The following is a 14,749-nucleotide window of genomic DNA, read 5'->3' on the forward strand; positions in this document are numbered from 1 at the left end:
TTTTGCATAATGTGAAAGATGAAGATACGCAGAGTAATAGATACCCAACATGTCACACTTCAAAGTTGCATTCGCTTGTGGAATGGCGCCAAACTTTGGTATTTAACATTTTTTACTGGTTACCTGTTTTGAGTTAGAGGAGGTCTAGGGCTAGAATTATTGCTCTGGCTCTAACGTTCGTGGCGATTCCTCACATGTGTGGTTTGAACACCATTTTCATATGTGGGCTGAACTTATATGCGTTCGCTTCTGCCTATGAGCTCAAAGGGACAGGGGCGCTTTAATTTTTATTTTATTTTTTATTATTGTTAATTTTACTTTTATTTTTTTCAGTTTGACACTTTAAAATATGGCATTATCGGACCTATTTACAGTGAGATCTCACCTCTAGGCTGGAAGCCTAAAATTAAAAAAAAAACATACAATCACAGCTTCCCAGTGGAGGCGGCGCCGTTTTTTGAATGCAGAGATGTTATGATGTCACGCCCGGCCTCCGAGCGATCATAAAGACTCTGGCAGACCAGATGATGCAGGGAATCGCCGGTTGAAAAAGCTGATCTGAATGATGTCTGTAGCTGCAGGCATCATTCAGATATACCCCCGGAAAGTCAAGAACGTCCCAGGACGTCCATCCGGCGCAAAGTGGTTAACAATTCTTTTATGTTTTCCTAAGCCATTGAACTTTTGAGATTTTGCTTCCACTAAGTTGTGGAACTCTGAACCATTGTGTCTTTTATTCATGTATGCTTGCGTTACACAGGCATTTCTAAAATATGACGCAACACAAACACTTGTTTGAGACCATAAAAAATAGTATGTACCAATGCAATGAAAATAAACATTAAATTCTACTCAGAGCAGGTGCAAACTAAGAAGAAAACGAGGCATTAAATAAAAACTTTTTTTTTGTAGGAAAATGTATCTGCATATTCCAATACTTCAGAATATCTGAGGCAATTTGATGTATGAATGCACTTTGATTTGTATGATAATACGCGCGCGCGCGTAAAATATATATATCAGGGATATGCAATTAGCGGACCTCCAGCCGTTGCAAAACTGCAAGTCCCATCATGCCTCTGGGTGTCATGCTTGTGGCTGTCAAAGTCTCGCTATGCCTCATGGGAATTGTAGTTCTGCAACAGCTGGAGATCCACTAATTGCGCGCGTGTGTGTGTGTGTCCAATACACCTTATACAGTGCCAACGGGGTCTCCAGCGCAGTCCCCTTCACCAATGAGGATTCATTTACTCTGCAGAAGAGCCACCAGATGATTGTGGATAATCCTTGAAAAGGTTTTTTTCTGATATTATGCTATTTATCGCTGGAAGGTTGCTGGAATCCTTAAAGGGTTGTTCTGATGACCCGCCATTTACCATTGGCATTCTGGTGAGTGCGCATGGTTGTGGTTGTGTGTTGACAATCGCAACAAAATCACAATGCGTATGGAGAGCCATAAAGGGTTCATGGCACCCAAACATGTTGTGCAGCAATCTTGTCTTTGTTCAGGGAAAACAAAAGCACAGTAAAATTCTACCAAAGGTTGTAACCCCTCTGTTTTGTCTGAAATCCCACTTTAAAGTGAATTTGTAAGGTGAGAATGGTGCACACTATTGTGCTGTCATGATCCTCCTGCTCCTTCTCTACCATCAGTTATAAATACTAAGAACAGACATGGAGCCAGTGAAATGTGAAAACTCATACCACTGACTTGCTACCAAGTCAACAGTGGAATCATCAACATTCCTATTACCACAAATCAATTGTATGCATGCAATTTTATGTTCATTTCATGACATTCTAACCACAGCTTTGTGTAAATCCCCCATGCTGTGTAATTATAACATGACTAATTACAGTAAGAGCTATGAAATATCTATTTGTAAGTGTATTACAGCACCTTAACTGTCTAATTATGTTTTTCAGCACCTTCTACTGGACGAATCACAAATCCGCCTTCTACGAGAACACCTGCATCAGATAATAAACCATTTGCCCCACCTCCTATGGATGATCAAGACACATTGTTTCAGAGGGCAGAGCATATTCCTGCTGGGACACGCACTCCAATGTGTGCCAACTGTAATCTAGTCATTAGGTAGGCAATGGAGGTTTCAGTGTTTTTGATACAAAGATAACAAATGTATTTAACAGTGCTTTAGATGAGTAGTACTTGAGTTTGAACAGTCATTTGGATCAGTGATTCCCCAGCATGTTTTCAGTCAAAACGCTAATTAAAATTATGCACACTCTTGATGCATACTATTCTAAAATGGCACAAAAAAAAAATTGTATTTACGTCCTGGGATGATGCAGACAACAGCTCCATTCTGGAAGGGATGGATGAGGAACAGACATGGAGCTCCTGGTCCACAGCGCTAAGTCACACTCTAAAGATTGCAATTCCGAGTTCAGTGGTTAGTAATTTGTAATACACAGTCCAGATGTTAGTAGTAAAGTAATACAGAACACACTGGTCAGGAGTAAGGAATGCAGAGTGCAGAAGTCAGTAGTTTTTGTAATGCAGAGGTCTGTAGTAAGTAACTCACAACATGCAGGGGTAAGTAGTAACGCAGAAATCCTGTTGTATAAAAGATTATACATACTGTAATTACTGTAACTAACTTAAAGTGGTTGTAAAGCTGCAAGACAAAGGCATATTGTCCTAGTATGCATTGTTTAGGAGATATTCATTTTACCTACAGGTGAGCCTCTAATAATGCAAAAATAACAAAGCCGCCTTTACAATCGATTTAAAATACTTACAGTAGCAAACCAGGCATTTCTAATTTAACAGGTAACCTTCAAACATTGTCTTGTACTTGCACCATAATCGATTCTTCTGAAATATGGTTATACAGAGGCTCATAGCCTAATTCAGAAGTGCCCAGATTGGGCAGCCCTTATCCAGCCTTTCTCCCTCGGTTTCTCTACCTCACGCAAATAGCGTGGCACTAGTACTAAGGGAAAGAGGCAAGAGGTGAGAATGATGTTTGAGTGCCCAACATAACAAATGATGTGATGACACCATCAGTTGAAAGGACATACAGTAGGTGGGTGGCTCAGGCACAGAGTAAGTTCTTGTAATGCTGCATTGCAAAAACCCGCAACTCTGTAACATACAAAAAAATAGGCTTATTATAGCTGTCTGCCTTAGACCATTATGGAGCAATTTTTAGCCCTGCGGTCATGGCATCGTTAAAGACCCCAGACCGTACCCCGGTTGGTAAAGCCTGAACTAGATGACTACAATCCAGGCCCACATAGGATCTGAGCTTGGGCTGTGCTGTACCACAGGTCTATGATGTAGCCAGACCCTGCGGCATTATTTAATTGTATGTAATAACACTTTATTGCCAAGGAACATAGAGGATACCTTCTTTACACAGGTATGGGCTAAACCAGAATGGCAGATTTTTTTGTTGCACTAACCACAGTTTATCATTGAATACAGATCTAAAACACTAACTTTAAAATGGTTAATCTCAGTTGCTTGCTGTGATGCGTTAACATGCGTTGCATGAATGGGCAGCCAGTGCTCCAAAATGGGCAAAGGTCTCAGGATTGCCCCCCCCCCCCTTTTTTTTTCCAACACACGGTAGCACTTTGTGGTGTACTGCATTAATATTCTTAAAAAAAAAATAGAAAAAACAATTATTTACCTTGCCAGAAATCCCTGTTGCTAGGCAGTCTTCCTAATCTGCCTTCTTCCTGCTCCTCTGTGATCTTCGTCTTCTCCCCTCCTCCGCGTTGTCTTCTTGGTAATGGGGCATGCTGTGTTCTGGGAACTGTGTGTTCCCTAACACAGCGCGTCCCATTCACAAAGCGCAGCGTGACTCGCATATGCGTAGTAGGAAACGGGCAGTGAAGCCGCAAGGCTCCACTGCCCGTTTCCCTTAGTGAGGATGGCAGCGCTGGGACCCAAGAGCCGAGGGAAATGTCAGCCTCAGCGGCCGACATCGCGGGCACCCTGGAAAGGCAAGTCTCCCTATTAAAAGTCAGCAGCTACTTTTGTTTCAGCTGCTGACTTTGAAAAAAAATTTTTTACGGCTTAAACACAGATTTAATATGTCTGGGCAAGATTGAATGGTACCGAAAAAGCTAATGCACATAAAGTGCATTATAAAATTTAAAAAGAGAATTGCGCTTACTTAAATACTACTCCATATACCACCTCCTACAATGGATAAATGGTGTTAATCACAACATAAATACAATAAGACAGTGCTCTTTAAATTATCTCAATGTATAAGTGACAACCCTTTTGTGACAGACAAATGTGTGACATTTAATGCACAGAGGGTCTGGCATTCTATAGAGCTGCAGCTAGGGTATCCACTTGACCTTCCAGAAGATTTACCACCATTCATGACCCGGCCATTTTTTTCAGATACGGCACTGCATTACTTTGACAATTGCGCCATCATGCAACGCTGTACCCAAATAAAATGTATTTCTTAGCTTTCTTTTGGTGGTATTTGACCACCACTGTGTGTTTTTATATTTTGTGCTATAAACAAAAAAGACAATTTTGAAAAGAAAAAATTTTTTTTTTTACTTTCTGCTATAAAAACATATCCAATAAAAAAAAGAATTTCTTCATAAATTTAGGTTAGTGTGTATTCTGCTACATATTTTTAGTAAAAAAAATAAAAATCTTAATTATATTGATTGGTTTATGCAAAAGTACTAGCTTCTATAAACTATGGTGTGTATATATACTGAAACCTGCATGTATTATTTATTTTTTATTTAATACTAGTAATGGCGGCGATCAGCGACTTATAGCGGGACTGTCATATTGTGGCAGTCAATGGGACACTAACTGACACTTTTGACACTTAGTGGGAGCCAGTTATACTAATACAGTGGTTAGTGCTAAAAATATGCACTATCACTGTACAAATGACATTAGCTAGGAAAGGGTAAAAACATCAAGGGCGATCAGAGGGTTAACTGAGTGCTTTAACCAGTGTTCTGTGCGTACTGTTTTAATTAAGGGAAGCAATCAATTTTATACCCTGCTTGAGAAAGAAAATCCATTACTTATTCCCTATCAGAACCCTTGCCTTTGCCTGATAATCATAGGGTGTGGACAGGCATCCATTGCTCGGCATCCGCAGATTGGCTTCTTCTGTGAGTAATCACAGCAGAAACGGCCCATTGGCAGCACACGCCCCTTAGGCAGAAGTGCAGAATTGCATATGTATACGTGATCCTGCACAGGAGAGCTGCCCTGTAGCAGTATATCTGCTATAGGGCAGCCCTTAAGTGGGTATTATGTTGTGAAATTTCATGGGTTTCTTTTTTTTGTTTTTTAAAATAGAGGTGCACATAGCGCCCGTGTCCTAATGTATAACATAAAGTGCATTTACAAGCATTCCAACACTGCTGTTTTTGAGCGCATCATCCATATTATTGTGTGCTGCATCTTGCTATCTTTTGTTACAAATGAAGTTTAATATTTTAATTAGCTTGCATTAGATAAAGCATGCTGGTCCATTTCCTCTGACATTTTAAAGACCACAGCTGGTGGTTTTAATGTAATTTTAGTTCATGCCCTTGTTGGCAAGAATACCTTGAATTAAAGCAGGCACTTATATCAAGTGACAGACTACAACACCTGTTTTGAAGCCAAAATACATCCAGGACAGGGATGCCTTACTTAACAGAATACAAAGCCAGACATGATCTCTAAGATAACATACCTTGCTATGTTAGCGCTGTTAATTATTGATTTTTTTTCCTTTAAATTTGTTAAATGTTTAACAAGTTCCCCATAGCTTTTAGTGAGGCAAGCATCTTTCAATTCCATCCATAATTTCCTGGCTGCAAAAAGGGAAAACAATGAGTAGTATCATTTGTAATGAAACTGAATGTACCAAATATTAGATGTTGAGCAGTAAATGCTTTCAGCCATAGTAAATGAATACAAACCAAAACAACTTCTAGTTGTGATACAGTTTATCAAACGTTTCAAACAGGTTTTAATGACAGGGGAAGACTTTATGGATCGCTGTGTCTCATCTAATCGGTGGCTTAGGCTTCTCAAAATATAAAACAGTGGGCTGATAAAACCTCAGAATTTAAGAAATCCCTCTTTTTAACCACTTCAATAACAGGCACTTAGACACCTTCCTGCCCAAGCCAATTTTCAGCTTTCAGCTCTGTAGCAATTTGAATGACAATTGCGCGGTCATACAACACTGTACCCAAACAATTTTTTTATCATTTTATTCCCACAAATAGAGCTTTCTTTTGGTGGTATTTGATCACGTCTGGGATATTTTTTTTTTTTGTGCAACAAATAAAAAAAGACCGAAAACTTTGAAAAACGTTTTTCTTTGTTAAATTTTTTGGTAAATAAGTTTTTCTTCTTCAATGACGGGCACTGATATGGCTGCACTGACGGGCACTGATAAGGCGGCACTGATAGACACCAATGAGGTGGTACTGATGAGGTGGCACTGATAGGTGGCACTGGTATGTAGCACTGATGGGCACTCATAGGCGGCACGGATGGGTACTTTTGGGTGGCACTGATTGGTACATGATTGTGCCAGTCAGTGCCCATTTTTGGGCACTGACTGGCACATATTGGGCATCATTTGCACATGTGGATGTCCAGGGGGTACATACCTGGCCATCCACATGTTGCCCACTTCCCTGGTAGTCCTAGTGGAGTCCCTGGTGGTCCAGTGTGGGCATCTGAAGTGGGGCTGCACTGATAAAAAAAATCTGCACATAACCCCCCCCCCCCCCCCTGTCAGGAGAGCTGTCGATCGGCTCTCTTCTACTCGTGTCTGTCAGACGCGAGTGAGGAAAAGCTGATCACCGGATTTTCCTGTTGACATCGTGATCAGCCATGATTGGACACGGCTGATCACGTGGTAAAGAGCCTCCGCCGGAGGCTCTTTACCGAGATCACTGTAACGGTGTGTCAGACTGACACACCGCTCCACCGATCTCCGTGATGCGCGCCCCCATGAGCGCACGGTGGCGGCATGTTATCCTGAAGGACGTCATATGATGCCCAGTCAGGATAACGAAACCACCGCCTGGCCGTCATTCTGCTATAGGCCGGGGAGAAGTGGTTAACAAAGGTTGTAGTGAGATTGTTCATAAAAGACCATGCAAAGTTATGCTGTTATGCTGTGAAGTTCCTAGTTTCTCTAATGTTGCCCCCAAAACATGTTGGCTTTTTTTATCGTCAATAAGAATTATCTATATCTTATCTGATTTTAATCTATATTTTTATGGTTGAATCTACTGTTGGGTACCCATTGAGAGAAACCTTGCTGTGTGGGAGTTGCCTCTCCAGAGCTATTGAGCTTGTTTGAATTTTTCATTCATTGGACTACATTTGCAAATCTAAAAGTTCCCAGCGCCTCTTTGAATGGGATGTTCTGGTGTTCATGAAAAGGCTTGTGCCCCCAAATAAATCTGCCTTTAGAAGTAGAATATTTTTTCCTTGCATTTTTTTTCTTGTTTAAAATAAATTTATAATCGTGGAATAAAATTTTCATTTTATAACATCAGCATTGTAATTTAAATACAAACAATGATTATCTTGTGACAATCCAATACACTTGTCAAACACAAGGCCCACGGGCTGAATCCAGCTAACAGGGCCATTTCATGTGGCCCTCGCACAAAGGGCTTTTCTTCAGCCAGAATGCCACCTCCCATTCTTGCCCTCCACTCACCACTGTTACAAGGACAGCTTTTCACTCAGCCCCTCTCAGAGATCTCTGCCTGCCCTGCATTCTCGGGAAAGACAAGAGAGATGCAGGTGCAGTGTGGGATGGGGCATCACGTAGTAAGCTATACTGTGATCTCCACCCTGCAACTGTGAGAGTGAGGAGGAGCCGCCTACTCTACTGCTATTACTACTAGGAGAAGGGGTGGAAGTGGCATATGGACAGCCTGTCAAAGAGAGCTGAACCCTGCACATTGAGCATAGCATGCTCCTAAACCCTGCACTTTGTATGTAGTATTAAACCCAAAACAAAGGAATCGGAGCTAATACAGTTTCAACACATAACCTTAAAATCAAGGAAAGTCCATATATAAAGTCCATAAATAAACGTGGTATATCCCGATCCATAGAATGTGATCATCTTATTTTTTGAGGAGTGATCTTCCAATAACTCACCAAGTACCAACACCAATGTGGGAAATGCCCACTCACCGTCGCTCCAGTGACCTCTAACTGAATATAGGTCAGCAAGCGCATTGGGATATTTGATGTCCGAAACAATAACAATTTCACCACTAGATCTTCCATTATCCTAAATCAGTTAACCCTTTCCAAAGGATTTCACTACCATAAACCAAATAAAATATTATGTTGGTATGCTTCCCACTACCGGGAAGTCCGGGCAATATGTGACGTCAGAGGTATGCTGGATTTGACAACGCCCGTGAGGCTATCACGGGCATAATCAATTCTGGCATACCTCTAACATCTGATGGTGAAACCGTGATTGGGATATTCGATGATCCATCTTAAAGAGAGGTATTCCAGAATTGACGATGCCTGTGGTAGCTCACGGGCGTCGTCAATTCCAGGATACCTCTGGCGTCACGTCTGGCCCAGACTTTCCTGTGGTGGAACGCATGCCGTTCCTGGGAGGGAGAAGCGGTGGCTTTTAAACTAAAGGCTGTATAAATTCATGCTAAGTCAGGGCACAGTTGTATGTAAATACAATACTTTTTGAAATCTTGAAATCTGGCGCAATAAAATTACTACACTATAGGCAGACAGCAATGGGGTCTAGATATTTTTTTATCCAGGTGTCTCCATGTGTTTATGGTATCCCAAGTTCATTTGTTGTAATGTATTAGGAGTTCATTGTGGGTTGCTATGTAATATATATGCTACTCTTACTTATGTAAGGGTGGGTGACATAGAGCATGATGAGTCTGCTTTATTATGCATTCCACATAATCCCTTATTCACCTGCAGTTGAACTTGGTATGCGGACCAGAGAATGTCAGAATTGTAATCATTAAAGAGTCATCATTGTGCAGGGATTTTGTTGCTGAAGGTTTTCTTTCTCTTGTATCCCAAGTTACATCAGGTATACCTTCCATAGCATTTCCACGCTCAAGGTTCCATTTTGTAGGTAGCATTGCCTGTCTTTTTAATACAAATAGAAACTCAATCCTTTTTGGAACAGGGAAGCTTGTCTTCTTTAGTGTCAGTCTTTTGTTAATGAGTCCAATAAATTAGCCTGTGCTGACACTTGGAGAAGAGAACATTTTGTTGTACATAAGGGCCGCTATTGTTGCACCTCTACATAGCTGAGAGGATACCAGTGGATAAAGGTGCTTACACAGAGCATGGAGGATATCAAGTTAGGTCAGTGTTCGCTGTACTCTGCCTCAGGGATTGCCAGTAGAAGTACAGTTATTATTGAGATTTACAATAGACTATAAAATCCAAGCTAACATTTATTTTTGTTTTAAATATTTCTACATATTTTATTGCAGAAAGGGTATCCCACACCGTGGACTTCAAAAAAGTACTTTACTTCATTTACTTTAAATGGCTTTTTTTTTCTCCATAAACAGCAGCACAGCAGACAATGTGAAAAAAATGGCAATAGTTTGACCCCACACAAGCTCTTTCTCAAACCAAACATGTTATAGGAATCCTGTCTAGAATGCATGTTTAAATAAAAAAAAAGTGTTTATTGCAAATTAAAAATGTATTTTTGTAAAATGTGTGAAAATGTAAAAATCCTAAAGTGTCATCTGTACGAATGTGTAACTTTTATAGACCAAAGCAAGTGCATAGTATTACATTGAACTGGAAGGAAAGGTGTATGTGGTGCCCATAACCAGTCAGATGTTCCATGTCCTTGTTTCACCTGTTTTGGACAAATGACAGCTGCTTGTTAAAAGTAAGCTGGACAATTTCTAATCACTCTACAAATGGTAGCCATTACTTGTTGTAAATTTTATTAAAATGCCACTATGCATACAGAATGGCATCCCAAGGAAAAGGTATTGGAATGCAGTTTCTAATTTACATCAAGCATTTCAACTCATTAGTACAGTGAACTTAAAGCTGAACTTGCCCAAAAGGGGTAGTTCTGCTTGTTTGCATTCTCCAGGGGGTACCTGGAACCTTGAAGACTGCAGGACAATTCATAAAACGTGGCCAGTTTTCCTTACCTGAAGAACCGGCTCGGGTGCGGACATCACTGGATCCCCGGACAGGTAAGTGTCCTAATAAGTCAGTAGCTACAGTATTTTTAGCTGCTAATTACATTTTTTTTTTGGGGGGGGGGGGGGCGAGCTCTTCTTTAACCGACCGCACACTGACATACGTTGGCACAATGGCAGCAGTGGGCAAATGGGTGTACCTGTACGTCCCCTTTAATTGGGGCTAGAGGGTGCGTACAGCGGGACCGACAGACCCTATGTCCACTGATGTCACGGAGCTGCAGAATGGGGAGATGCCTATGTAAATGAGGCATTTTTCCCCATTCTGCCAAGTAACATGACAGATCACTGCTCCCTGTCACTGGAGTCCATGGCCCTGGAAGGAAGAGGGGTGAAGATGGACACGGTCACCATCAGGGACATTGCGGGCCTCGTTTTCAGGTAAGTGCAACATAATGCATACTAGCCTATTATGCTTTTACTTTACAGGGGAATAAAGAGGAAGTAAAACCCTTGAGGGTTTACTTCCTCTTTAACATGAATATATCTGATGCTAGGTCTTTAAAATCATGTTCCAAATGAATAAAATAAATGACTACAAATAAAAAATAAATTGAAAGTGCAGCTGTTTAACACACAGTGCAACTATTGCTGTAATTATTTACAAGATGATGGAAGATTATGTTCCTTTTAAACAATATTGTTTGTAAGAATGATTTTACAGATGCAATGCCTCTGAAATATTAGAAAATCCCTTTCTAAGTGTGTTTTTATGACTTGCCGCCAATTTTTACTCCTCATTACCTTCTGCTCGAGTTTTCTCCATATCCCTGCAGGCTCAATGTGCAGCAATTTCATCTGCTACCCATTTTCTTTCCACCAGGGGACCATTTTTGTTGGCTTTGGGGAAATCGTGGCATCCAGAAGAATTCAACTGTGCTCACTGTAAGAAAAATATGGCGGAGATGGGCTTTGTCCAGGAGAAGGGTGCTCTCTATTGTGAAACTTGTTATGAGAAGTTCTTTGCACCAGATTGTGCCCGTTGCCAAAGGAAGATTCTTGGCGTAAGTCATTTTAATTTAAAAATTTGTGTGGTGAAATGAGTATCAACATGTCATCAAAATAAAAAAAGCTGGCCCTATTTTCTTTAATATGACTTTCACTTTGTTTATAACAGAGATGCTCCAGCTATATTTAACGTGATACCTAAGCTTTGTTTTTTTTAATCACTAAAATAAGAAACGTCATACTTACCTGCTCTTTGCAGTGGTTTAGCACAGAACAGCCCCGATCCTCCTCTTCTTGGGTCCCCTGCCAGCGCTCATGGCCCCTCTTTCCTGCAGAGTGCCCCATATCAAGTAGCTTGCAGTGGGGGGCACTCAAGCAGGTTCGCTCCCGAGTCGCTGCTTTGTGTCCATTCACAGACAGTGTGACTTGGGCCTGCCCCCACTCTCTCCTCATTGTTTCTCTGGCTGTGATTGACAGTAATGAGAGCAATTGAGGAGGAAGAGAATCCTTGCTCTTGTGCACATGGCTGGATTGAGATGGTGCTCAGGGCTGCTTCATACAGAAGGTTTTTTACCTTCATGCATATAATGCCAAGAGAAGGTAACTGGTAAGCCCAATAGGTCAAGGCAGCCCTGCAACGGGTTATGGCCACTACACATATTTATTTTGCCAACAAAAGACACAGTGGGGCTTATTTTCAGGGTCGGTCTTACCATGTAATGTGATGTCTTCTCTCCCCCTCCCTGCCTGTCTGGAATCTCCAGTGTGAACCAAGGTAAAATGCTTCTAAAATCCTATAATTCACTTGATTTCAGTAGTATATAATGTACAATGTGTGTGTTTCTGTAATATAAATGTGCCAAATACCTTTATAATAGCACCGCTCAGTACTTCCGTGACCCGCCGGAGCTTTCTTCCCCACTCCGAGCACTGCTGGGGAGGCTGTACTGAAGGTATTTGACACAATTATATTACAGAAACGCACACATTGTACATTATATACTCCAGAAATAGTGGATTATAGGATTCTACAAGCATTTTAAACTAGGACTTATATTTTAGCTTTCCTGGAAAATAACGATAGGTCTTATTTTGGGGGAAACATGGTACATCCCTTTCACGGCTTCCATTGCAGCTCCTGTGACTGCTGTAGGATAGTTTTCTGAGTACCTTTTTATAGTTTAAAGCACAGTTGAACATTAAAGTGGTTTGTGGCTAAATTGGCTGTAGCAGTGTTCAAAGTTACTGCAATCTTAAAGGACCTTTTAACATGTGGATTTCCAAAACAGAATGCACTTGTGCATAAGTACATTGCAGCAGATGTATCACTACTAGGGATGAGCTTAGCGTTCAAGCCGAACTCATGTTCGACTCGAACATTGCCTTTTAGGCAAATGGTGAACAATTTGGGGTGTTTGCAGCAAATTCGAAAAGCCGTGGAACACCCTGTACAAGTCTATGGCAGAAATATAAAGTGCTAATTTTAAAGGCTAATATGCAAGTTATTGTCCTAAAAAGTGTTTGGGGACCTGGGTCCTGCCCCAGGGGACATGTATCAATGCAAAAAAAAGTTTTAAAAACGGCCATTTTTTGGGAGCAGTGATTTTAATAATGCTTAAAGTGAAACAATAAAAGTGTAATATTCATTTAAATTGTGTACCTGGGGGTTGTCTCTAGTATGCCTGTAAAGGGGCGCATGTTTCCCATTCTTAGAACTGTCCCTGCACAAAGTGTAATTTCTGTAGGAAAAAAAGTCATTTAAAATCACTTGCGGCTATAATGAATTGTCGGCTCACCGTAATACAGAGAACAGTCATTGAAAGTCATTGATATAAAAAAAAAGCGTGGGGTTCCCCCAAATTCAATTACCGGGCCCTTCAGGTCTGGTATGGATATTAAGGGGAACCCGCGTCAAATAAAAAAAAATGGCGTGAAGTTCCCCCTAAAAATCCATACCAGACCCTTTATCCGAGCACGCAACCTAGCAGGCCACAGGAAAAGCGGGGGACGAGAGGGCGCCCCCCTCCTGAACGGTACCAGGCCACATGTCCTCAACATTAGGAGGATGCTTTGGTGGTCTGTGACCCCTCAAAGCACCTTGTCCCCATGTTGATGAGGACAAGGGCCTCATCCCCACAACCCTGGTCGGTGGTTGTGGGGGTCTGCGGGCGGCTTATCAGAATCTGAAAGCCCCTTTTAACAAGGGGACCCCCAGATCCTGCCCCCCCCTGTTTGAAATTATAAGGGGGTACAAAAGTACCCCTACCATTTAACAAAGAAAGTGTAAAGAATGTTGACAAAGACACACACACCATTGAAAAAGTCCTTAAAAATAAAAAAAATGAAAAAAAGATTCCAGGGGTGGTAATCCACCCTTGCTATCCAGCGACCGATGATCATCTCTCCGGGGTACAGCAATTACTGATCTGATCCAGCGAAGGTTGATCTCTCCCTCCAGCGCAGCAAATCCATCCTCTGTCTCCACCGGAGGAGACACTGCGGGGATCCCGGCAAAGCCTAAAATAAAAAATCCTGGCTTCCCAGCTGAGGCGGTGGCATTTTTTTCAAATGCAGAGGCCAGGTGTGATGTCATAACATCACGCCGGCCCTCCAAACAATCATAGAGACTCCGGGGACCATCTGGCTCGCTGGAAATCTCTATGGTCAACATCCGGCGCCGGTCGGTTCCTGCTCCAGGTCGCCAATCGCAGGGGCGATCCGGGAGAAGCACCGGAGGGTGGCGGGAGGGGGGGGTGTCCCCTCCCGCCACCTATAAGAATGATCAGGCGGCTGAACAGCTGCTATAATTTTTCTTATAGTGAAGGTAATCGCCAGCTGTAACAAGATATCTGAATGATGCCTGTAACTGCAGGCATCATTCAGATATCTCCGCTCAGTCGACAACGTCATGAGATGTTGGGTGGGCGGGAAATCGTTAACATTTTTAAAAATGCTACTTGTCTTTTCACTTGCTTAAAAACCTACCTAGCTTTCCCCTTCTATGTAATGTTGAGGAAAGGGGTGTGGAGTGGTTTACCCTAATTAACGCTGTCTGTACTTTTCCTTTACTGTGCATCATTATCAATTTTAAACTAGCTGTGCACATTGTCTGTCCTTACAATGGGACTGGTGCACTCTACAGTTTTTTTTTCGGGTTGAACATAAAAAACCTGTTAGCTCCAGTCGGAGCCGCTGCACTCACTATCCAAAGTACAGTGATCTCCACCGCTGAGCTATTGTGCTCCGTTCAGACAGAGGGGCACCCCTCCCCCCACCAGAACACTCCGATCAGCACTCTCCGCCAGTGGCCGATCGGAAGTCGGTCGGCTGCTGGTTTTTCCAGCATGCTTGCCTGACAGCCAGCATCTGTGAGACAGACCCACGTACACACCGAATGTCGGCCTTTTTTTTCTTTTTTTTTAAATGCCAAATGTCTCCTGACATTCGGCCTGTGTGTACCCAGCTTTAAAAATGTTAGGTCTTGGACGGTATATTGTATGTTAAGCTTCCCTTAGTTTGTCCATCTATTTGCACTTTGAAATTGTTCAGATAAGCTTGCAGTCCTGTG

At 41.9% G+C, this 14,749-nt stretch overlaps 1 protein-coding gene across 6 annotated transcripts in view; it reads left to right on the top strand.

Annotated features, from left to right (window-relative positions):
* Positions 1 to 14,749, top strand: part of PDLIM5 (PDZ and LIM domain 5) — a 266,096-nt gene that overhangs the window by 231,062 nt on the left and 20,285 nt on the right. For all 6 annotated transcript variants that reach the window (XM_077476564.1, XM_077476565.1, XM_077476571.1 and 3 more), the window contains 2 exons: positions 1,927 to 2,098; positions 11,057 to 11,237. In XM_077476564.1, coding sequence (XP_077332690.1) covers positions 1,927 to 2,098; positions 11,057 to 11,237 — 353 coding nt within the window. The remainder of the gene's footprint in view (positions 1 to 1,926; positions 2,099 to 11,056; positions 11,238 to 14,749) is intronic.

The sequence above is a fragment of the Lithobates pipiens genome, unplaced genomic scaffold (assembly GCF_037356315.1).
Source record: "Lithobates pipiens isolate NorthernLeopardFrog02 unplaced genomic scaffold, aLitPip1_a1.2 Scaffold_13, whole genome shotgun sequence".
Lineage (NCBI taxonomy): Eukaryota > Metazoa > Chordata > Amphibia > Anura > Ranidae > Lithobates > Lithobates pipiens.